Source organism: Polistes fuscatus, unplaced genomic scaffold, assembly GCF_010416935.1.
Source record: "Polistes fuscatus isolate 324 unplaced genomic scaffold, CU_Pfus_HIC Scaffold5, whole genome shotgun sequence".
Taxonomy (NCBI): Eukaryota; Metazoa; Arthropoda; class Insecta; order Hymenoptera; family Vespidae; genus Polistes; species Polistes fuscatus.
In genome coordinates, this window is record NW_025113129.1 from 1850802 (window position 1) to 1873994 (window position 23193).

The following is a 23193-nucleotide window of genomic DNA, read 5'->3' on the forward strand; positions in this document are numbered from 1 at the left end:
TACATAATAGAAATACATTTACATACGTATGCATATATATATATATATATACATATACATATACATATATAAATATACGTGTGTACGTGGGAATAGAGAACACGACAGATGCAGTGGCTTTATTCGACTGTCGGTGATCGATAGGGTGATGTGATGCTGGTTCGATCCAAAAGAGGAAATTATATACCTAACCGCGATATCAAGTCAAATTTCGATGCTCCTGCCGATCTGACGGATCGATCTATGCCACCATCATCATCCTTCAAACCGTTCTCGTCCCCGTATATCTTCTCGATCTCTTGCTCAAGCCTTACCCTCAAACTATCCCTTCGAACTACCCCCCCCCGCCCATAACCCCAAACCCAAACCCTGCAAAACTCCCATTGTTATTCGCGGGATACATTAACTGCTGAATTCGTTACTCTCGCTTTACCAGCAGTGCAAGTCCGGCGAGAAGACTTCGATCCGATGTTCCGATCTCGATTTTGATCTTCTCTCTCCTATATAATACATATATTTATTATTATTATTATATTATTGTTTTCGCTTTTAATATATATATATATATTTATTTATTTTTTCGGGAACACGCGTTTATTGATAGGTTTTTAATTGATTATATGATTTTATACGTAAAACAATTTCCCGTTAAATCTCGATATTTAAAAATTATCGGGTGAAAAGAACTAAAGAAGTAAAAAAAAAAAAAAAGAAATAATAGTCTTCCTGTTCGGATTGGGTCAGAGGTCGAGACGACCGTCGCGATCGAAACTATCGGAAAATCTCTGGTTGCGTTCCGCGTCGAAAATGAATAAATAATAATAATAATAATAATAACAATAATAATAATAATAATAATAATAATAATAATAATAATAATAATAATAATATTAATATTAAAAATAATATTAAAAATAATAATAATAATATTAATAATAAAATATTAATAATAATAACATTAATAATAATAATAATAATAATAATAATAATAATAATATTAATAATAAACAAACACGTATATTTATTCGAGCCGATGGCGCGTCGTAATATTTGTAAATTTTGCTTTGTAAGACTGTGTACATATATATATTATATATTATATTATATCGCGATAGCGCAAAATGATTATTAATTACGGATTTACAGATTTAACTTTACATTTATATATGGCCGTAGAGAGCGAAGAGCATACATACATATACATATGATAAATATATTATATAAATAATATACTATACGTAAAATCGTAAGGGTCATAAGCACGAGCCCTTTCGATTATTACGTATTCGTCCTTTCCATATCGGACTCTCTATGCGTGCATGCGCGCGTGCGCGCGCGCGCGCACGCACGCCTATCAACGCAAGCGCCATTTTTCTTCAGGTTTACCCTTTTAAAAAGAAAAGAAAAGAAAAAAAAAGGAAAATAATTTCGAGCGAAGAACACGCACAGTAATGCGCCCCCCTCCCTCCACATACACACACACACATATACGCTCACACATACACAAAGAAATTAAACCAACCCTTTCGGGCAAGTTCTTCCTCTTGAAACAAAATTCGTCGTTCCCTTTTAAAAGAAAATTCGAGATCGTGCGGGATGCTTCTTCTTTCTCTCCGTCCCTTTTTTCCCGATCGTTCGAAAATAAAATAAAAGAGAAAAGAAGAAAAGTAGAAACAGGGGGGATCGATCTGAGAGATAAAGAATTAAATAAAACAAGGGAAAAGTAGTAATGCGATCTTGATCGGGATAAGGGATGAGGGGTATGTGGAGTTGAAAAGAATTTAGAAGAGAAAAAAAAAAGAGAAAAAGAAACAACAAAACTATCTTTAAAAAAAAGAAAAAAAAAAATCTAAGCATCTAAGGACCTAAGTGTCTAAGTATGTATGTATCTGTAAGTTGTGTGTTAGCACGTCGCCTGAAATAATAGTGATAAAATCGACGATAATGGCAACGACGTCCGATGAAGAAGAAAAAGAAGAAGAAGAAGAAGTAATAAAGAATGAAAGAAAGAAAGAAAATATCCGATCGAGCACAAAAATAGAAAGAAACATTTCTATTTAACGATAAGTGCGCGATCATAAAAACGATCATTAGAAACGTAGACGTCTCTATTATCTAATGATGCGATGAGAGAAAAATAGAAAAGAAATCTAAAATAGATCGGGCAAAAAGAAATTCACGTAAAGAGAGAAAATATCGAGACAACGTACATTAACCCGCCGAGAGAATCTAGTCTTTATAGCGTATGTATAAATATATATAAATATATATATATATATATAATTAAATGAATAACAAAAAAAAATATACATAAATATATATATAAATATATATATATATATATATTTATATAAATATATAAACAATTAATCGTCGTAACGCGCGATCTACGTTGCCTTTCGCCGAATGATGCGTTTTATTGTGCGAAAATCGCGAGGAGGAGAGAGATTATTATATCACATCATTCGTCATCTTCATCGTCATCGTCATCGAGATAAGCGAAAGTTCCGAATTGCACACATCAAGGGTTGCTGCTTTATTGTAATTATATAAAAATCGACGAGAGACTCGTTGTCAATGAACTATAATGAAAACGAATCCAATCATATCGACTGCGAAGTAAGACGCGCGCGCGCCCTTCTTTTTTTTTTTCCTTATTTTATAATATTTTATTCAAATCGGCTCGCCTTTTGCAACGGAATAATATTATTTGTTGACGCTCGTAAATAAATGAAATAAAATAATTAAGTAAGTAAAATATTTAAAATATATAATATACGATCATTACGAATGATCTAGATACAGCATTTCTCAACCCTTTTATTGTTAAACAGCCCGATTAATTGATTTTTAATATTATTACGATTCAGAAATATTTATAATATTAAATTTCTACAAAAAATACTGGATAAACACTGAAGTGACTGTATATTATTTAAAACGTACGATTGGTTGCTACGATACTTGATTCACTTTTGACGCAATCATGAACTATTGAAAATGTCCAATAATTGGGTGTTGTAATTAAAAGGTTGAAGAATGTTGATTTAGATTGTTAAAAAAAAAAAGAAGTACGAAAAAAAGCGTCACGAGGCGACTCCTTGCATAACGCGCGTACCACGCACTTGTATACGGCTCTACACGTTTCTATCTTATTTGTGAGATAGAAAATTGCAGGAGAAAAATGCAGGGACGAAATGATTACATGACGCCATCAATTATAATAGAAACTAAAAGTTCCTTTCTTATCTAACTCGTCGTTACGTTCGGGAACATATTAAGCACGTATTTTCACGCGTTCTTCGATCATCCTAAAATCCTAATCCTCCTTCTCCTTTTCCTAATCCCTCCTCCTCCTCTTCCTCCTCTACTACTCTACGCTTCGTTTCTTACCTGAGTTTCATAAATATCCGTGACCATTTATTATCAAATGGCCAATACGTTCTACGGATGTATGTATGTATGTATGTATTTATAAGCGCACCGAAATCGTTAAAAAAAAAAATGAAAAAAAAAAAAGAAAATTATCGCGCGTGTCATACCTCTCGGTGTAACTAAGTTCTTGCTGATTAGAGTTTATGATCATTGTAATGCTGTCTAAGTATACATAAAACACACACATTCCTTTGACACGACGTCACCCCTATCTCTACGTTAAATGTAATAAATACGAAAATAAAGTATTTAAAAAAGCGCGTTATCGCTTGCGATTACGACTGTGACAACGAGAGCGACAATTATACTATTATTACAATGGTGGTAACGGCTAATAGGATCTTACATTTGTTTTTTATTTTTTCTTTTGAAATCTTATTTAATTTCAATATTAATATCCTGATATTAAATCTATTGTTTGAATTATTTGGGTATTATATTGTTATTGTAATAATAATTATTACTCTAATCATCGTGACCATCAGTCGCAATTAATCCCTTTCTCATTGTCATTTAAAAAACCATCGCTTATTAACATCGTCATCACCATCATCATTGTCATCATATCGTCATTATCATTGTTGCCGTTACCATTATTGTTATAAAGATTGTTGTTGCTGTTGTTGTTATTGTTGTTATCACCACAAGACATATTACCGTCGTCAGCTTCATCGTCGTCGTCGGCGTTGTTGACGTCGGCGCCGGCGTCGCCGATACGCTAATTAAACAATAAGGTACGACTATCGCCTACTCAATGTACAATATGTAGTATTTACCTGTTGTTACCACCAAACCATCATCAAAGATATATAAAATATTGTAATTGTAACATAATTGCATTTGAATGATTTATTCGTTTAATTCATCATTAATCACGTATTTTTATAGAAATCCCTTATCTTCCTCTTTCATTGAATTATTCGTAAAAATATGTTTGTTTTTAAGGTAAGATATTTTATATATTAATTAATTCGTATAAATATTTATGATACGTATTGATAACTTGACTAATTAAATAATTAATATTTAATTTAGAGAACTATAAGTACAATTATATATATTATTTATTTACAAATATTTATTGTACCATACTTTGTCAACTGGTGATATCCAATTATGACAACCACCAATATTATTCTGAATAATATATTTCCACGTCCAAGGATTTAAATTAGTTACCTCTTCTATTCTTTCTTTTTCTGCTCTTTTGTCTAAGATTTCTTGACTGACCGCCATAGCTTTGAATGGACATTTGGCTGCTATATCTTCCAATACTTTCTTTACCTAATAAATGTATCGATGTTGATTATTCATTTTAAATTCTACTCTTCTTTCCATAAATATAAGATATTTTGATAAAATAATGACGTACTTGAAAATATTTAATATTTCCACCAACTTCTATGATCACTCTCTCAGCTTTAACCGGAGTGACATAATGATCTATTGATCCCTTACCGCCTCCCATGCGAGAACCTTGAGTCTGTATAAGATAATTGTTATTAATTATATCTTGCATAGCTAATAAATAATAGAAATATTATTTTGTTTATACAACCTTTTTAGTAATAGGCTGCCATGGTGGATCAACGCGCCAAATAGCAAACATGTCTTTGAATTCAAAATTACGTATAAGAGTCATACGTATCATTTCAAAATGACCGTGCTTCAATCTTCCACCTCCTAAGGCCTGTAAATTGTATAACATTAATACTTAAATTATAATCAACAGTTCTATTTACCTAATTTTGAACAAATTTTGTCACAAACTTACTATAATTCCATATTGTTTGTGTAATAAAGTATTATGTATAAGTTCCGGACCACGCATAAGTCTTAACCTCTTTTGCATTTTAAAAGGACGTAAAGAAGGTGGATATTGCGGAACCTTTTCCATAATTCGAAGTTTAGTTCTTTCAGGAAATTCAACATCTTTAAAGAAATACATAGATTTATAATACATTAGTAACTAAAGCAAAAACAAAATATTTCTTTTATCTTTTATGTTGTAATAAACTTACCTTTAATTTTTTCAGGTTTAGGAAATATTTTTATTCCCGCTCTTTGTACGAGTATTCCAATAGAATTACCTGCTAATAAAACGAAGAGAAAAATATATTATTAATTATTTATTTTTAAAAGTTGTCATAACCTCAACATTTTATATTTATTTTGTTTTACTTACTTGAAAGGAACGACCGTAATGTATTTCTTAAAGTTTGCATGATTATTAATTTGTTGGTGACTGATTTTAAACTATATTGATATTAATTAATAATATTTATTTTAATTAACATTTGAATGGACCAAACAAATTGATCCAATGAGAGACATAATAATCTCTTCTTGCAGAATCTTTGATTGACCATTCAGAACGAACAATACCTATGTGTATGTATACCTATGTGTAGTAACTTTTATTGTTACTATTTTATAATATCTATTATCAGACTATGTGTACATTAAAAATATATTATAATAATAAAAAATAATCGGTAAATTAACCAGTGTCAAAATAATTTGTTCTTAAATATTTATTATCCAATTAAATAATTAATATTGTGACTGATAAAGTCGAAGTAAAAAAAGCACCAGATTTATGATAACGTTCATTGGTTTTTTTATAAAGAAATCATAATAGTGATAAGAATTTAAAGGGAATATTAAAAACACGTCAATTTATAAACTTAATATTAAAAATTATTTTTTAACGTTAAATTAAAAGGGAAAAAAAAGAATTTTATTCGTCGTAACAATTTCAAAGATCCGTTTGAAAATAAATAAAGAAAAACATTGTTAAAACAATCTAGTGAAAGTAACTAAAACTAGTAATTAAAGTAGAGTAGTTAAATTGACTAGCGTAGCAGCATGACACGAGTTTTGTGGTTCCGGAGCTCAAGCGAGCAATGAAAAGAGTGACAAAACAGAAAGTGAACGAACCGTGTTCTAAAAGATCGTGTGCGACAGCACACAGTGTTATGTCTCGACTTTGTTTTGTATAAACATCGAGTCTAGTAATTTTTAATTGGATTTCCTGCGAGGAAAGATAATAAATAAACAAATAATTAAAATTAAGTGATTGAAGTGTATCATTGGAATTAGATAAAAGCTTGGAGATGGCCGGTGCAATGTTGTTTGAGCGTGCACAAGCTGTATCGATGACAAATCGTAGCGAAGGTATATCTCTGTTAAATGAGATCGTATCCGACCCTAACATCGGTTTGGCCGAAGATGACGAGGAAAGCATTAGGGTCAAGGAACAGGGTATATTACACCTTGGTGAACTTTACAAGAAAGAGGGCAAAGCTAAAGAATTAGCTGAACTAATCAAAGCAACTAGACCCTTTCTTAGTCTAATAAGTAAAGCCAAAGCAGCTAAGCTTGTAAGATCATTAGTTGACTTCTTCCTCGACTTGGAAGCTGGGATTGGCATTGAGGTAATAATCAATTGCTATGTTAATAACTATGTAAATATCTTTAGAAAACGTTCTTGTATGTAGTTCCCATATCGGTTAAAGTATTTTTAATATATGCTATGTTCTAATTAATTATTTGGATCTAATGCATATTTTCTTTAACGATGTTAACATTTGACTTTTGTTACCGCATTTGACTACGCTGTCCATCATGCAATATTGATTGAATATGATTGTTCTATGTTGACATCGTTGAGAAGAAAATATTGTTAAATATAATGTATGTTTATTAAATACTGACTGATAAGATCGTTTCTTTTTTTATTTAGGTACAATTATGCAAAGAATGTATAGAGTGGGCAAAAGAAGAACGTAGGACATTTTTAAGGCAATCATTAGAAGCACGATTAATAGCTCTTTATTTCGATACTGGCATGTTCAGCGAAGCTTTGCAATTGAGTTCTGCTCTTCTAAAGGAACTTAAAAAATTAGATGACAAACAATTGCTTGTTGAGGTTCAGTTGTTAGAGAGCAAAACATATCATGCATTAAGTAATTTAGCTAAAGCAAGGGCAGCTCTCACTAGTGCTAGAACCACTGCCAATGCAATTTATTGTCCTCCAAAAATGCAAGCTGCTTTGGATCTACAATCTGGAATTTTACATGCTGCTGATGAACGTGACTTTAAAACTGCCTATTCATACTTTTACGAAGCATTTGAAGGGTAAATTATTTAGCGATTGTAATTTGACTATAAGCAACAGATAATTAATTTTACTAATCTATAGAATCTTTGTATTATCATTATATCTTTCATTGTAGGTATGATAGCGTTGAAAGTCCTAAAGCATTAACGGCATTGAAATATATGTTATTATCCAAGATCATGTTGCGCACACCCGAAGATGTTCAATCTATCATGTCCGGAAAATTAGCAGTCAAATATGCTGGACGTGACTTGGATGCTATGCGTGCTGTTGCTGAAGCCAGTCACCGGCGTTCCTTAGCTGACTTTCAAACTGCAGTAAAACAATATCGACAAGAATTAGAGGATGATGTAATTGTACGTGCTCATCTAGGCTCTCTTTACGACGCTATGTTAGAACAAAATTTGTGTCGTTTGGTTGAACCTTATTCTCGCGTTCAGGTATATAACGTTTTGTATAAATAAAAATAATAATCTTATTATTATCGAAACTATGAATTAATCTAATATAGTAAATAATTTCCTTTTATAGGTAAGTCATATTTCTTCGTGCATATCTTTACAACTCGCGCAAGTAGAAAAGAAGTTATCGCAAATGATATTGGATAAAAAATTGAAAGGAGTACTGGATCAAGGGGAAGGTGTCTTGATCGTATTTGAAGACACGCCACGTGACAAAACCTACGGAATTGCGTTAGAAACAATACACAGCATGGGAAAAGTAGTCGACACGCTTTACCAGAAAGCTAAGAAACTTACCTAGCCCTGTTTAACATATATATTTATATAAGCAAAGTCTTATAATTATTCTTATCATTATACTTAGTTTCTGGTCATAAAATACAAATTCAATTGTTTCCTTTAACATCTAACATTATTAAAAACGCAGCTCCGAAGGTATTGCAATAATAAAAAAATACAAATAAACAAAATTATTCATTTGCCACATTTCATTATTGCGGATATAATATTGTAATTAATAATAGTTAAAAATATTTTGTAAGTAATAAATCTGAAATGATTAACTTACATGGCTCCTGATTTATTATCGCTCTTGCTCATATTGGTATATACATACATACTTTGTCATGACTGCATACAATTTTTAATTGATTTATCATGTTGTTACTTAAATAGATAATAAAATATTCGACGTGTGAAATGTAAATCGTAAATAATCACTTATTTATTTCATCTAATCCCTTTTTGTAATAATTATCATTCAATCATATTTTTTTAATACATTTATATATTTAATATTTTGTAATTTATATTTTAAAAATTATATAAAATTTTCCATATAAGTGAGAGTGGGTTGATAAGTTTTGAGCCTCAACAAAATTTTCAATCCCAAGAAATTAATAGTTGGTAGAGTATGAGGAAAAAAAAACCTTGGAATGAAAAGAATCAAACTTCCTTTGTTTAATAAATATAGAACATGCGTCATTTAAAAAATAATAATTATAATAATATCCTTTTATATTTTAATTTCTTAGAAGTCATAAGAAACAAAAAAAAAAGTTAAAAATTGACTATAGTATGTAACATATTTTTTGAGTGTATAATGAAATTTAATTGTATAATAAATAAACATTTTGTTAATATATTTGACTGTTTATCAAATTGTAAATAAAATAACAAATGAAATAATAAATGTAAGATTAAAGCGATTTAAATGATTTAACGGCAAGTAACGTTATAGATTCTCATTTGATATCGGAGTATACGTATAGGTACGTTCATTTCCTGTTTGAAGTTGCACGTTTCAATAAAGAGGTAGTGTGGTTGTACTTAATAAAGGTTTTTGTTTTAAAGAAACGTATAATGGCGAATGCAACAACAAAAAAGGTAAATTAATTTATTATTTCTAACACGTATTATTACCATTAGAATAATTTATCAATGGTTAATAATCGTTAGAGTTTTATTAGTCAGTAGTGTTAACACGTATAGGTTAAGTCTGCTAATTCACCGGCTTTATGGTTAGCCATTAGAATTTGTTCATATATTTTAATGTTTAATCAATTAAAATTACTCGATATATCTAATTAGTTCAATTTCAGTTCATTCAATTTAATATTTATTCTTATCTTGATTGTATCATATATGCTTTCGTTGTATTGTAGAATTCATATTTGCATGTATTTGCACACGTGTGCGTGTGTTCGTGCGAAGAAAGCGCGCGCGCTCGCGCGCATTTATGCATTATTATATATCCAATGTTCTTATATATAAATGATTGAAAAACAAATTAGAAATTTATTATTCATAATTTTGAATAATCAATTATTTATTAACCTTCCATAACTCGAATTTTTTCCGTAATTACAAACAATATTTGTATTATTTAGAATTAACACATATTAACCTATAAATACAATGTTAATTATATATTAAAAATTTGCATTGATAATTAACTTTATTTTGATATTTAAAGCTAAAATTAATCTTTGTTAGAAAGTATCTTTCATAAGTTTACAAGATAAAGATTATTAGTTATTATATGTAAGCCATATGTGGAAAGTAAAAATTGAATTATAAATATTAGTATTCATTTTAAAAGTCATGCAAGATAATAGAAAAAATTAAATATAATAATAAATATGATTACATTTTTTCTTGAATGATCGTATATTTTATTTAGATATCAAATACATACGAAGTATATAAGATTTCTGTTATTTATTAATTTTTATTGTACACATTAGCTTGTCATCTTTCAAGAAAAAATGAAATGACTTTTACATATCTTAGTTTTGTTCTGCAAAATTTTACCAGCACGTTCAGTAAGTTAAATGAGGAACAAGTATAACAAACTAGGACACACGCATGTGAAAAATTTGTTATTTTTATTGACAATTGATAAACAAATGAAAGAAATTTTCTAACCTTTCTTCCGAGTATTCAATCAACATGTGAATTTATTTTCTAATAATTAACTTTGTAAATTTATGTATTCATTTAACAATACCCATAGGTCATTTAAATTAATATTAAATGTTACCATCACTGCTGCATTCCATTTCTAAAAATGAATCGATATTGTCAAAAGATTCGTTTTTAGAAAAAAATGATCTTATTACCAATGAGTCAAAAAAGGTTTGCATTAATATTAATAATATTAATAATAATAATTATCATTATAATGGATACAAAATTTTTTAAAACACATTTGTATAATATTATAAACTATTTCCTATGCGAAAGAGTAAATTTAAGGACAATGAATATAATTGTGACAAATTTCATTTGAATATATTATTTTGAATTTATATTTTTATCGCAGATATACATTTACTTCTTAAGTTTATCTTGCAGGTTCAAGAATACAAGGATTCTCTTAAGACTAAGGTAAACCTCTTTTACCCATTGTGTAAGTAACTTGATTCGTTTGTACATATATAGAAATATTAAAATTTTGTTACTCAGTCAGTCATTTTGTATAATGTTGTTGGTCATTGTATAATGTTAAACGAATCAAGTAATATATATGTACAAAATAGGTTAACATCTGTAATATCAATGCATACAATTTTTATGTATCATTTAGGCTGAACAGCTATTAATAACAGGATTCCCAGAGAAGATTGTTAAATTAAACGAATTGTTGGAAACACCTGATTTCCGTAACCGTAAATTGACAGATGTACACCAAGACTTAAATGTGCCCATTCCACACCCTATAGTTCTTAATCATTCCGAAGATGGACCTATTACGAAAAAAATTAAAGTGGATAATAGTGTGGATGAGACTAGCGGAACCAAAGTTATGATATTACCTAATGGACCAGTACCATGTAATAAACCTTTATGTGAATTAATTCACGTAGTTAAACCTTATATCAGACAACTTTTGGAGGATTCTAATCTGGTACAATGATTGTTGTTAATTAATATCATTGGATCATTATTTAATATTAATTGTAATTAAACATGATGTCAAATTAAATTTTAGTTGAAGATGTGGATTTCGTTTTTGATTCCAAAAATTGAAGATGGTAATAATTTTGGTGTATCAATTCAAGAAGATACGCTTGCAGAAATACAGTCAGTAGAAAGCGAGGCAGCTGCATTCTTCGATCAAATATCTAGGTTTGTCTTATCTCTTTATTATATCTTTGTAATTATATAAAAACTAAATGTGTATGTACAATTTTTTCGTTCCATTAGGTACTTTATTTCTCGAGGAAAAATTGTTAGTAAAGTTGCAAAGTATCCACACATCATTGATTATAGAAGAGCTATCGAAGAATTAGATGAAAAGGAATATGTGAGTTTGTGGCTTGTAATGTGTGAAGTTCGCAATCGCTATTGTTCATTACACGATCTTGTCATCAAAAATTTGGAAAAAATCAAAAAGCCACGCTCTTCCAATGCGCAATCTCTCTACTAAACAATAACGAATATTCCCTGTATATGTGTACAGGATCATCAAAGTGGGAAAAGTAATCGCATTAAAGGAGCGTGCCTAAAATTTCATGATAGGAGAGAATATAATGTTCAATCATTACCATCCGTGCTATCATCATCTTAGATATTGACTATAACGTCTTGACATTAGTCCATCATTCTTTTTGACCAATAACAGTACTATGAATAAACCACATAGTTGCCTCACACACATTACATTGAAAACAAAATATGTTCTAGCTTGTTTATATATGCAGATAAGTTTATGTAGCTGAGATTATTGTAAACAGTAATAAGAAAGAGCATCAAAACCTAATATCGTTCTATACTTTCTTGATGTTAATACAATATGGTTCTATATTCCGATCATTGTTAGAAGAGTGCTCCGATACACGTATCACTGATGCTATACATTCAGAATTTTTAATAGACTTGTTTTTCTTATTCTTTATACAGAAGTTTATTATTAATGGATTTAAATGGTGTTATGAATTTATATAATTAGATAGAGAAGTTAAAATATTTTGAGAAAAAGTATCGCATATATTTAAAAGTGTTCTGATATGCCGATTTCCATTGAAATCTTAGCACTTTATATTTATGACTATAATTATGCGAAAAATAAGTTTTGACTGCAATTTCTTCTCCGAATATTTTAAATATCGTATTATACTTAGCATGAGTTAATGTAAATGTTATAATTTACATTAATAGGATTTAAATATAAATCTAAATAGAACATTAAAAATAATAAAAAGTCATTGGTGATTCGTGTATCGTTTATAGTTGTAAAAAGTAGGATATGGGATAAATATGTGCAACTTTAAGGTTACTAATATTATGAATATATGCTATTATTAATTCAGTATTTACATACATTCATTATCATGGATGTAACTTTTGATTTTTAACTATTTCATATCATCCGAGGTGTAATGATGGATAATATGACAAGATTGATGAAAAGATTTATTCAATGTTTTAACAACCGATATATGAAAATTTTATATATCGATGATCTCTCCCATGAGATTTGTGAATGTATTCAAAGCAGCACTACCAGAATTATTTAAATAAAATTTCTTCAGTAAATAATCAAGTTTCTCTTTAGCCGTTATCTAAAGTTCTAATTAACTACAACGTATAATATTTCTTTGATTTCACTTAGCAATCGTTTGCTTGTTCTCGCGGTGAGACGAAAAAAGGAAAGAAAAATTAAAATAATAAAAATAAAATTAACATTTTACCGAGATTGTAAATAATATATTGTCTTATAAACATAATTGAAATATTTTGGAATGATAAAAAATTATTTGTACGCTCCTTAAAAAAAGAAAAAATATCATGTATACATCATTATGTAAAATCGTTCTATCTATTTGGTAAAGGTAGTTGATTTAATGTACCAAGAATTAAAACAGTATTTTTTACATTTTTTTTCATGATTCATTTTTTATCGTTCACGATAATTTTTGTTGTTTTTTTTATTTATTAATGTTTGGAAATAAACTTATTCTAAGCATAAAAATGTAGAAATTGGAAGAAAAACATAATTACGTTATTTGTATCAATCCTAAATGTTTAAAAGTATTACAGTAATTATACAATTCTGGATAATTATCGAGATAGTATTAATAAAATAAAACTTCATACTCAATGTTTAATATAAATTCATTCAAGTTGTGTTTCTTATCATTTAACATTTTCTATTACATCATTTTATAATTGTTCCTTTATAAATTGATTTTATTTTAAATATCTACTAGATAAGCATATTAGAAAATATCAAATGTTCGGATATAACGAAAGACTATGTTTAAAAAGAAATATTTAAAAATCTTAACTTGAATGTTTTTGAAAATATTAATATTTATCATATCAATTAATAAACATTATATAGTAAATAACGTTCATTAGTAAAATATTGATTAAAAGAATTAATTTTAATGTTACCCTTTAAATGATCTTTGATTCAGTCGGTATTACAGTCGGTATTATTATCTAATTGTGTAATTATTACACTCTATTGTCTATAGTTTATTCTATGTATATTATTTTTGTATCATTTTGAAACTACAAAAGGATAATTATACCTTGTATATATATATTTATATATACGTGTTTATTTTTAACATTTTATAGGCAGGTATTAAATATTTTTTGATAACACTTTTTTATTACTATATCTACATGCTTGTTTGAATGATAATTTTGATAATTTAATTAGTATTGCAACAAATCAAAGTAATTAGTGTGTAATTATTTATCATGTAATTTAATATTAAATAATTATAATTTGATAGAAAGTAAAATATTCGAGGTATTTAAAAATGTTAAATGCCGTTTTAGCGAATGAGGAAATAATATTTTATCAAAAGAAGAGAAATAAATGTTTGTAGAATAATAATAATAATAATAATAACAATAATAATAATAATAATTAATCATAACACTAATTGTTGTGTGAACGTAATAAAATACATTCTATTGATATTATTTTTCATATGATTTTGTATAATTTGATAATATTTTGTATTATTTGAAATTGATTTAGATGGCGCCTTTTTTAGATGACGCTGGTCCACATTGGTGTAAATGTTGGTTATGTATAATTTCCTACTCGTTGATTGGTGCTCCTATTTGAGTCGCATGCGCACTGTGTCAAAGAGTGACATATAGACTGTTTTAATATTTTCAAAATGGTTTAATATAATACAAGATTGTGTGATCAATTATTTATCTAATAATGGAAAAATATGAAGTTTTAGGACAAGTAGGTGAAGGTTCGTTTGGACAAGTGTACAAAGCAAAAAAACGTTCGGATGGTGAAATAGTGGCTTTTAAGGTTATTAGAAAAGTAAGTTGATTTCTTTCTATTGATCATAGCCAGTTTATAAATAACCTAAATATTTTTTTCTTCAATTACTACATGGAAATATTTGGATTTTTTATAGCGTGGTAGATCGTCAAAAGAACTTAAAAGTCTACGTCAAGAATGTGAGATTCAACGTCATTTACATCATCCTAATATAGTGCAAATGTTAGATTCTTTTGAAACTGAAAATGAAGTAAGTTTGAAATATTGTCCAAATTACTTTTTTCATTTTAATTCAATACTAAATCTTATTAAATTATATTTATCAGATTGTCGTAGTAACAGAGTATGCTGACAAAGAATTATATCAAATTTTGGGTAAAGCCGGTCACCTATCGGAAGAAAGAGCTCAAGTCATAGCTTGCGATTTGGTTTCTGCGTTATATTATTTACATTCCAATAGAGTTTTACATAGGTTTGTATTTTTGGTATTTAGTTATTATACCGACACAATTTTATTTCTCTTTTTCATCGATACAGGGACCTTAAACCTCAAAATGTACTTTTAGAAGCTAACGGAGTGGCCAAATTATGCGATTTTGGTTTTGCACGTAGTATGAGCACTGGCACACATGTCCTTACTTCTATTAAAGGCACTCCTTTGTATATGGCTCCAGAACTCATACAAGAACGTCCCTATGATCACAATGTAGATTTATGGTACGTAACTCCAGATCGTTCTTATTTTTTAATCCTGTACCATCTTTCAGTTATTTAATTATGATTTATATTATAGGTCATTAGGTTGTATAGTTTATGAATTAGTCGTCGGTTGGCCACCATTTCAAACAACCTCTATTTTACATTTGGTTAGATTGATACGCTTTGAAGCAGTCAAGTGGCCAGATTTTATTTCACCGAATTGTAAAAATTTTTTGCAAGTAATTATTTATAATAATTTTTGTACTGTTACATTTTTGATATACTTTCATATGGATAACAGTTATGTTAACTTGTTTTTTTTTGGCAGGGGTTATTGCAAAAGGATCCATCTCAACGTTTGACGTGGCCTGCGCTTTTAGAACATCCATTCGTCAAAGATAGAATCATCATAGTTGGTGGAACAGTGCCTACACCATTTACGACACCATTGTCAGCTAGTCAAGCTAGAGCAAAGCAACAGCAGTTACAAAACTTATCAATGAGGTCGACTAATCAACCGAAGTAAGCATCTACGTTAATAGTATGTTTAATAGGAACTATAACTTGATTACAAATTCACGAGTTAATACTTTTAGAGTTCTTGAGAAAACTGTAGAGAAAGTACAGCACCAAGAAAGAAAACTTCGAGAGCAAAGAATGAGGACGTGCATTTCGCAACCACGTTATCCGATGTTTCACCCGCATTGTCAGTATGGTACAAATCCTTGTCAGATTCTTCGTCATAGTGAACCTAGTGGCACGGATTCGAGTGCTAGCATCGATGTACTTTTGGGAAATCTTAGTTTGCGAGCATCATTGAGAAGTGATTTACTTGCTGCAGATCACGCATTGTGTCAAAGCGATTGTCCTAACACAAACAACAACCAACAAGTGTTTCCAATTGTAAATATTAATTCTAAGTCTGTATGTAAAAAATCAAACGATGAAGATCAGAAGAAAACGTGTGAACCTGAAGGGTTAAATAAAAATGCTCAAGGTGATGGAATTAGTGTTGGTCAACAAACGGAAAAATCATCTGAAATAGATCAAATTTCGGGTAACGGTGACTGCAAGCAGACTTCTTTGAGTAAAGATTACGAATTAGAATTTGGAAAAGAGAATTTGATTGATAAACACGTAAGGTTACCTGATTGGAATCCAAGAGCTGTAGAAAGGCCGATTGAAAATGAAGAATGGGTTGCATTTTTACAAAGATCTATGGAAGAAGTAATGGAAGGTGAAGTTGGTTCGTTATTGCAACAAAATTGTGTTTCAGTTTTTGTTTCTCCTTTAAGAAATCAAGGAGCTGGTTATCGAGTTGTGGAATATGTTGCTTGTTTATTATCCTTACCTTTTGTTATATCAGTATCACGAGAAAATCTTGAAAGTATAGAACGTGTTTATTTGGATGTTCGAGTGGTACCAAATCTGGTTTATGCTATAAAATTGCTTATGTCAGAACGATCTGATAGTGAATCCAATACAACAGATTCTGGGGGTACCAGATCAGCATCTACGTTATCAGCTGATGAATTACAGGCTTTAGAATGTACGATGCTTTTATTGTGTAGATTGGTTTACGTTCAAGAACAATTTCTTACACAATTTTGCGACGCCATATACATTGTTAACGGAATGCCATTATTACAACAATTATTAACTTTGGAAAAAAGAAAGGCACGCGTTGTAGCAGATTTAGTAGCCATATTGAACAACATTTTACGTTCTCAACCAGAGAACGCTGAATTAGTAGAAAAGGTTGTTCTGTACTCGAAAACTCATGGTAAATGATCGTATTAGCTTTCTTTTTGTTTTATGAAACTTTATCATTCGTGTTACATCGGTCTAAATGTTATTTTTACTTTTCTTTGTTCAAGGGGGTATGGTCGAACAATTTAGCAAACTTCTTGCGCATCGTCAAGGCGTATTGAGAGCTAGAACGTGTACTCTTGTTAGACTCTTAGGAAGATTTTGTTGCAGAGCATTACAACAAGTTTGGGGTAAATCATTGAAAAATCTTATAGAAAATTTATTACTCGACGAAGAAGAAAACGTTAGACACGTAAGTGAATTGATATAATTATTATTTTTAAAATAATATAAAACATATTTTCAAAATCTATCATTTTAGTCTGCCGAAGAGGCGATCGGAGAACTCAAACAATTAACGTATTATAATCAACTAAGTCCTGCTGGTTGAATATACCGATATTTATCGATATATTTTAATTTTTGGTATATATTTATATATACCAATCAATCCATGGAAATTAATCGTTATAAAAAAGGGTCCAAACGTGTGTTACGAATGAATGATCACCAATTTGATATAAGTTGTATAAAAGTTTTATAATATCACTGGGAAAAAAAAACTATTGAAATTATATTTTTATATAAAACTACGTCGTAATTAGATTAACTTAGAATATTCAAATTCTCCTCTTCTAATCCTTACAGAAATTCATGTTATTTCGAGATTAATAGATTTATTTGTGCGTACTAGGTCGGATTCCTGTAAGTTACACAAATTTAAATATTGTTATTGTATTTTTATATAGGTATTTCTAATTAACTTGTCAAAAATAAAAAAAAAATAAAAAAAAAACGAACCAAGAAAAAAAGAAAATTAAACAGCAGCTCATATTTTACTTACAAAAATCGTTGAAGATTATTTTCTACAAATCCAATAAGGACCAATTAAATGAAAGATCTTCTTCGGATTCGCTAGCAGTACTTACTTCTGGTTCACGATTATCGCATTCGTCTTTGTACATTGCTTGTAATTTTTCCACGTCGATTTTACTGAGTCCGTTACGTTGGCCGATTTTTGCATCCTCGACCTGTAAAGAAGTTTATAAATCATCGTAATTGATCAATCGATCTACCGATCCTGTCATTTATGAAATGTTTTTCTTAAGGGTATTTTTTTTTCTCTTTTTTTTTTCTTTTTTTTCCTCAATACCTTTGGTGTAATAGTTGCCTCGCCGTTCGCTGAGAACGCGTGTGCACTGTAATGCATCACGCTGGAATAATCGTAAGAGGAACCAAAATCTGTTACGGTATCTCGATCATATTTTTCAAAATTATGTTCTTTTCCTGTAAAAAAGAAAAAACAAATTGCTATTTATAATGGTCAGTATTTAAAATATTATGTCAGTATTTTTATAATATTAGACAAAATTGCATCCGAGTTACGTCCTAATCTTTTATTACAATTTTTTATTAAAATTTATTAATTATTTATATCATATATTTATTTCAAATAAATAGAAATATAATAATAATAATAATATATATATTTAATTTCATAATTACGAATAGGACTTGGTTTTGCAATTTTAAATATATATATATATATATATATTTAATAATAAAAATCTAAAATAAAAAATAAAAATATATTCATTATTATTATTTTTATATTTAAAATAGAATTAATTACAAAAAAACGCGAGTTCCCTTTTTAATTCTAAATTACGAGAAATTGAAAATGAAAAGAGTATATGCATATATATATAATAATAATATTCCATAAAAGCAAATACCATTGTCTGAAATACAATACATACCTGGTTTTATGTTGTCCCAGTGTATTACGACCCATTCGTCACGGTTCGCTGCACTCTGTTGGTGATAAAATCCCAAAGCGTGCATCAACTCGTGAACGACAACACCGTGCCGTACACATCCGTCAACTTGCAAGTTTAATACCTGTCCTTTACCATGACGACCCACCATGGACCAACATCCGGAACTCTTACCCTGTATTCGGACGTAATCAATATCGGATTCTTTGTATGGTCGGAAACGTAAGCAGCTTCTGCTGTGATATTCTTTTATTGCATCTTTTATCACTTCGATATCTGAACGATCTGAAAAAAATACGAACGAGTATTGTTAAAATAGGACAAAACAATTAACTCAACTCATAGAATTTTTTTTTTTTCTAGATTTTTGCCGATGAAATTTCTTATTAGATTTAAAATTAATTAAACCCTCCAACACAATTCTCTGATCATTTTGTACTTTTTTTTTTTTAATCTTTTGAAGTTAATCGATTTATCGTTGATCATATTTAAATACTTTTTTTATTTAATTTTCATCGTGTGATTTTACATCGATTTAATTTTGTTTTTCGTTGTAATTTAATCGTTGACACTTTTTACTTACCGAAATCCTCTTCCTCGATGTAGTAAGGTACAGTTGCATTAGGCCAACGAGTTGTTGTATCCAAAAGACCATTTCTATTGCTTCCTTTATTATTTAATGGTAACATTATGTCTCCTTGATAAAGACCACTCAATTCCCATACATTTTCTGGATCTTCCGGTTTCCACGAGTTGATTCTTCTTGCTGCGAACAAAGAATAATAATCTTATAATAATTTTATGTTTAACGTATTCCAATTAATTTTGTTGTTCTATTTTCCATGTTCATTTAATATTACAGTGATCATCGTTATTATTATTACAAATATTATTTACAATTTATATATCATTCAAATATAATATCTTTAAACGACCAGTTATGATTAAAATTAAAGGAATAAATAGGATATAAAAAAAATTAAATAAATTAGATAATAATAAAATTAAAGGAATAAATGGGATATAAAAAAAAAATTAAAGGAATAAAGAGGATATAAAATTAAATTCGAAAACGGATAAAAAAATGAATTATAATCTTTCGTATTTTATTAAAAAAAAAAAACAATTCTTACCAATTTTTTCATGATCAAATGAATATCTTTAAAAGGCCAGTTATAATTAAAATTAAAGGAATAAAGAGGATATAAAATTAAATTCGAAAATGGATAAAAAAAATGAATTATAATCTTTCGTATTTTATTAAACAAAAAAAAAAAACAATTCTTACCAATTTCTTCATGATTATGTCCATCCTCGAATCGTCCTTGATTCCTTGGTTCCGGTGGTATCGGATGTCCGTGAGATCCTCGATGACTTTTCGAAGGAAGTCCGGTGCATATTGCAACGAGTATCGAAAAAAGTAAAACTTTTTGTAGAGTAGTAGTCATCGTTATGCCAATTCTTGAAAAACTGACGATAGTATATCGAAAAAATGTCCTTTTATATAGCAACGAGAATGGTTGTTGTTAGTGTTGGGTACCACGGAAGGACTACTTCCGGATAATACGATATGTAAAACAGGTGTAGCCTATTTTAAATGAAACAAAAACTTAGTAGGTGTGAATAACAATGCTTTAGAATAATGCGTTTTATCGAGTGGTTTTAAAAGTAACGAACGCTTGACAAATGTTATCGATTTCATCGGATATCACTGATTTTATATAAGTGTATATATCCTTTCTAATCCTTTTTTTTTATTCTTCATCAAACGTGTAATTGCATCGAATAATATCTGCCTATCTAGTTTTATATCTTCAAGATGCAATCACAAGTTTTACGGCGCAAATAAGATGTTGCTTTAAGTAATTAACAGATAATAAATTTATCTATATGCGTATGTGTGTATGTGTGTGTGTGTGTGTGTGTGAATAAAAGAACAAAGTACACTTTCGTATCGTTGACAAAACGTGAAAATGTATAAAGAGGGGTATGTACGTTTCCCTTTTTTTGTTTTTTCTTCTTTTTATATTTTTTTTTTTTTCATTAGTTAGTTTGACTAACACACGAACGAAACTAGCACACTAACTTTGACATAGTTTATTTGGGTCGAAAATCTTAAGATAAGAAGGGAAAATGCGAACTGAATTTCAATTCTTTGGTTTTATCGTATTTCTTGACGTTTGCACGATTTATCGTGTTCTTATAAGAGTCGTTTTTCAAATTTACTTAGATTTATATTTAGCAAGTATATTTAAAAAAAAAAACAACAAATATTTTTCTAAAATAGACGTAGAAGTAATAATAATTTGTTAGTTAAATAAATTAAAGATGGTTAATATGTGTAATATCAAAAATTGATTGCATCAGGGTTGCATATTAATATTTTATTATTAATATTACTTTATTACAAATTATATAAAATATTATTTATATGATCATATATTTATTTGGTTTAGTATTTCAAATAAATTATTAATATTTATAATAACTTTAGCGTTGTTTTATGGTTGCATTAGAATTATTACTGACACAAATTTGTTAATAGATGTAATATTAATTAAATATTACATAAATTAATGAATTAATTATTTATTACAAAATACTGATCGAATAAATTAAAACCATACGAAATATTCAACGAACAGATTAATAGTTAAACCATGAAAAATATTAAAAAGATGTGAACATTTTGATGCTATATCAACGTCAAATGATTTTACACGCAGAGAGAAAAGAAGAAAAAAAGAAAAAGAAAACGATAGTATATAATATAAATAAAAATATAAGAATAAATAAGATACGAGGCGTGATATCTCTCGACGTGCTAGATACGAATCAATCGATCGAACGTCCCTAATCATCGACGATCATTTCGATCTGTCTGTTGTTCATCCAAATTAAGAAGAAAAAGTAGATGATACGATATTATACGATCCAATCGTATAAATCTTTCTTTTCGCAGTTTAACCGAAACAAAAATGTGCTATCGATGTGGAAATAAAACCCCCAAAAAAGAAAAGAAATTAAAAGAGAAGAAGAAGAAGAAATAAAAATAAAAATAAAAATAAAATAATAAAAATAAAATACAAAATATAAAAACTAAAAAAAAGAAGCAGAAAAATTTCGTCTGTATACGTGTGTCTATATAAATGTAAAAGACGTGTACACGTACGTGTGTGCGTGTATGTGTGTAGGTAGAAAAGAAGCTGGTCATAAGAAAGAGGCGCCCGATCGAATCTCCGGCATCCCGAGTGCTCGAGGCAAACACTCGGATGTGGGTCAGAATGATTCGGTAGCCGGCCGCGTAATTCAGTACATCGGTATATTATCTTCTTCATCGTTTCGTGTGCCTTTCCCTCTGGGCCTCTCCACCGAGAACGGGCCCCTCCGAGAACATACCTCATCCTTTTTATCTTCCTTCTCTTTCCTTTCCTTTCCTTTCCTTTCCTTCTTCATTTTTATCTTCTTTCTTTTTCTGTTCCTTCTTCATCTTCATCTTCATCTTCATCTTCATCTTCATCTTCTACTTCTATTTCTTATTCTTATTCTTTTTCTTGTTTGATCTACAATCATCTTCATCTTCCTTCTCTTTCTGTTCCTTTTTTATTTTCATCTTCATCTTCATCTTCACCTTCATCTTCATCTTCATTTTCATCTTCTACTTCTTATTCTTATTCTTTTTCTTGGCTGATCTACAATCATCTTTATCTTCCTTCTCTTTCTGTTCCTTTTTTATTTTCATCTTCATCTTCATCTTCATCTTCACCTTCATCTTCATCTTCATTTTCATCTTCTACTTCTTATTCTTATTCTTTTTCTTGGCTGATCTACAATCATCTTTATCTTCCTTCTCTTTCTGTTCCTTTTTTATTTTCATCTTCATCTTCATTTTCATCTGCATCTTCATCTTCATTTTCATCTTTATCTTCATCTTTATTCTTTTTTTTTCCTTTTTCAGGTTGTTTTACAGCAAAACAACATCAGGTAGCAGCTGTATTATTTATTGACTACTACTATCTTCCTTGTTCAATTTTTTGCCACGTTTCTCAGGACAGAGATGAGAAGAGGAACAGGAAGAAGAAGAAGAAGAAGAAGAAGAAGCTGAGGCCACGTACGAGAGAG

At 29.2% G+C, this 23193-nt stretch overlaps 5 protein-coding genes across 7 annotated transcripts; 3 read left to right on the plus strand and 2 right to left on the minus strand.

The window, feature by feature from the left end:
* Positions 1-4495: 4495 nt before the first annotated feature.
* LOC122522198 (39S ribosomal protein L16, mitochondrial) lies at positions 4496-5819 on the minus strand. The gene is made up of 6 exons (XM_043643041.1): positions 5621-5819; positions 5457-5528; positions 5210-5367; positions 4994-5125; positions 4808-4918; positions 4496-4719 (listed from the first exon to the last, which is right to left on the minus strand). The coding sequence occupies exons 1-6, from the start codon at positions 5658-5660 to the stop codon at positions 4504-4506; spliced, it is 729 nt and encodes a 242-aa protein (XP_043498976.1). The 5' UTR covers positions 5661-5819; the 3' UTR covers positions 4496-4503.
* A 476-nt stretch (positions 5820-6295) lies between these two features.
* Positions 6296-8586, plus strand: LOC122522199 (26S proteasome non-ATPase regulatory subunit 11). The gene is made up of 4 exons (XM_043643042.1): positions 6296-6872; positions 7181-7575; positions 7674-7998; positions 8090-8586. The coding sequence occupies exons 1-4, from the start codon at positions 6552-6554 to the stop codon at positions 8318-8320; spliced, it is 1272 nt and encodes a 423-aa protein (XP_043498977.1). The 5' UTR covers positions 6296-6551; the 3' UTR covers positions 8321-8586.
* Positions 8587-9287: 701 nt separating this feature from the next.
* LOC122522200 (proteasome activator complex subunit 3) lies at positions 9288-13062 on the plus strand. 2 transcript variants are annotated; one of them, XM_043643043.1, is made up of 5 exons: positions 9288-9405; positions 10876-10908; positions 11108-11428; positions 11513-11649; positions 11728-13062. In XM_043643043.1, the coding sequence occupies exons 1-5, from the start codon at positions 9382-9384 to the stop codon at positions 11948-11950; spliced, it is 738 nt and encodes a 245-aa protein (XP_043498978.1). In that variant the 5' UTR covers positions 9288-9381; the 3' UTR covers positions 11951-13062. The 2 variants fall into 2 exon arrangements, with proteins under 2 accessions (XP_043498978.1, XP_043498980.1); XM_043643045.1 differs by lacking the exon at positions 10876-10908.
* Positions 13063-14410: 1348 nt separating this feature from the next.
* On the plus strand, positions 14411-18142 carry LOC122522201 (serine/threonine-protein kinase fused). 2 transcript variants are annotated; one of them, XM_043643046.1, is made up of 9 exons: positions 14411-14824; positions 14922-15035; positions 15112-15257; positions 15323-15502; positions 15579-15723; positions 15813-16006; positions 16081-17267; positions 17362-17546; positions 17616-18142. In XM_043643046.1, exons 1-9 carry the CDS (start codon positions 14714-14716, stop codon positions 17682-17684), a joined length of 2331 nt encoding a protein of 776 aa, XP_043498981.1. In that variant the 5' UTR covers positions 14411-14713; the 3' UTR covers positions 17685-18142. The 2 variants fall into 2 exon arrangements, with proteins under 2 accessions (XP_043498981.1, XP_043498982.1); XM_043643047.1 differs by lacking the exons at positions 14411-14824; positions 14922-15035 and having other exon boundaries at positions 15166-15257; positions 15352-15502.
* LOC122522202 (seminal metalloprotease 1) lies at positions 18110-21311 on the minus strand. The gene is made up of 5 exons (XM_043643048.1): positions 20360-21311; positions 19655-19837; positions 19054-19356; positions 18447-18580; positions 18110-18324 (listed from the first exon to the last, which is right to left on the minus strand). The coding sequence occupies exons 1-5, from the start codon at positions 20517-20519 to the stop codon at positions 18160-18162; spliced, it is 945 nt and encodes a 314-aa protein (XP_043498983.1). The 5' UTR covers positions 20520-21311; the 3' UTR covers positions 18110-18159.
* Positions 21312-23193: the final 1882 nt, after the last annotated feature.

Excerpts from the sequence above, each read along its gene's own strand:
- LOC122522200 (XM_043643043.1), top strand. The coding sequence starts at position 9,382 with ATGGCGAATGCAACAACAAAAAAG. Across the intron at positions 10,909-11,107 it reads AGGATTCTCTTAAGACTAAG|GCTGAACAGCTATTAATAAC; the intron begins GTAAACCTCTTT and ends TGTATCATTTAG. Across the intron at positions 11,650-11,727 it reads TTCTTCGATCAAATATCTAG|GTACTTTATTTCTCGAGGAA; the intron begins GTTTGTCTTATC and ends TCGTTCCATTAG.
- LOC122522199 (XM_043643042.1), top strand. The coding sequence starts at position 6,552 with ATGGCCGGTGCAATGTTGTTTGAGCGTGCACAAGCTGTATCGATGACA. Across the intron at positions 7,576-7,673 it reads TTTTACGAAGCATTTGAAGG|GTATGATAGCGTTGAAAGTC; the intron begins GTAAATTATTTA and ends CTTTCATTGTAG. Across the intron at positions 7,999-8,089 it reads AACCTTATTCTCGCGTTCAG|GTAAGTCATATTTCTTCGTG; the intron begins GTATATAACGTT and ends TTCCTTTTATAG.
- LOC122522201 (XM_043643046.1), top strand. The coding sequence starts at position 14,714 with ATGGAAAAATATGAAGTTTTAGGACAAGTAGGTGAAGGTTCGTTTGGA. Across the intron at positions 15,503-15,578 it reads GATCACAATGTAGATTTATG|GTCATTAGGTTGTATAGTTT; the intron begins GTACGTAACTCC and ends TTTATATTATAG. Across the intron at positions 17,547-17,615 it reads AAGAAGAAAACGTTAGACAC|TCTGCCGAAGAGGCGATCGG; the intron begins GTAAGTGAATTG and ends CTATCATTTTAG.
- LOC122522202 (XM_043643048.1), bottom strand. The coding sequence starts at position 20,519 with ATGACTACTACTCTACAAAAAGTTTTACTTTTTTCGATACTCGTTGCA. Across the intron at positions 19,838-20,359 it reads ACATAATCATGAAGAAATTG|CAAGAAGAATCAACTCGTGG; the intron begins GTAAGAATTGTT and ends CTTTGTTCGCAG. Across the intron at positions 18,325-18,446 it reads AGGCAACTATTACACCAAAG|GTCGAGGATGCAAAAATCGG; the intron begins GTATTGAGGAAA and ends ACTTCTTTACAG.
- LOC122522198 (XM_043643041.1), bottom strand. The coding sequence starts at position 5,660 with ATGCAAACTTTAAGAAATACATTACGGTCGTTCCTTTCAA. Across the intron at positions 5,126-5,209 it reads ACAAACAATATGGAATTATA|GCCTTAGGAGGTGGAAGATT; the intron begins GTAAGTTTGTGA and ends TACAATTTACAG. Across the intron at positions 4,720-4,807 it reads GAAATATTAAATATTTTCAA|GTAAAGAAAGTATTGGAAGA; the intron begins GTACGTCATTAT and ends TACATTTATTAG.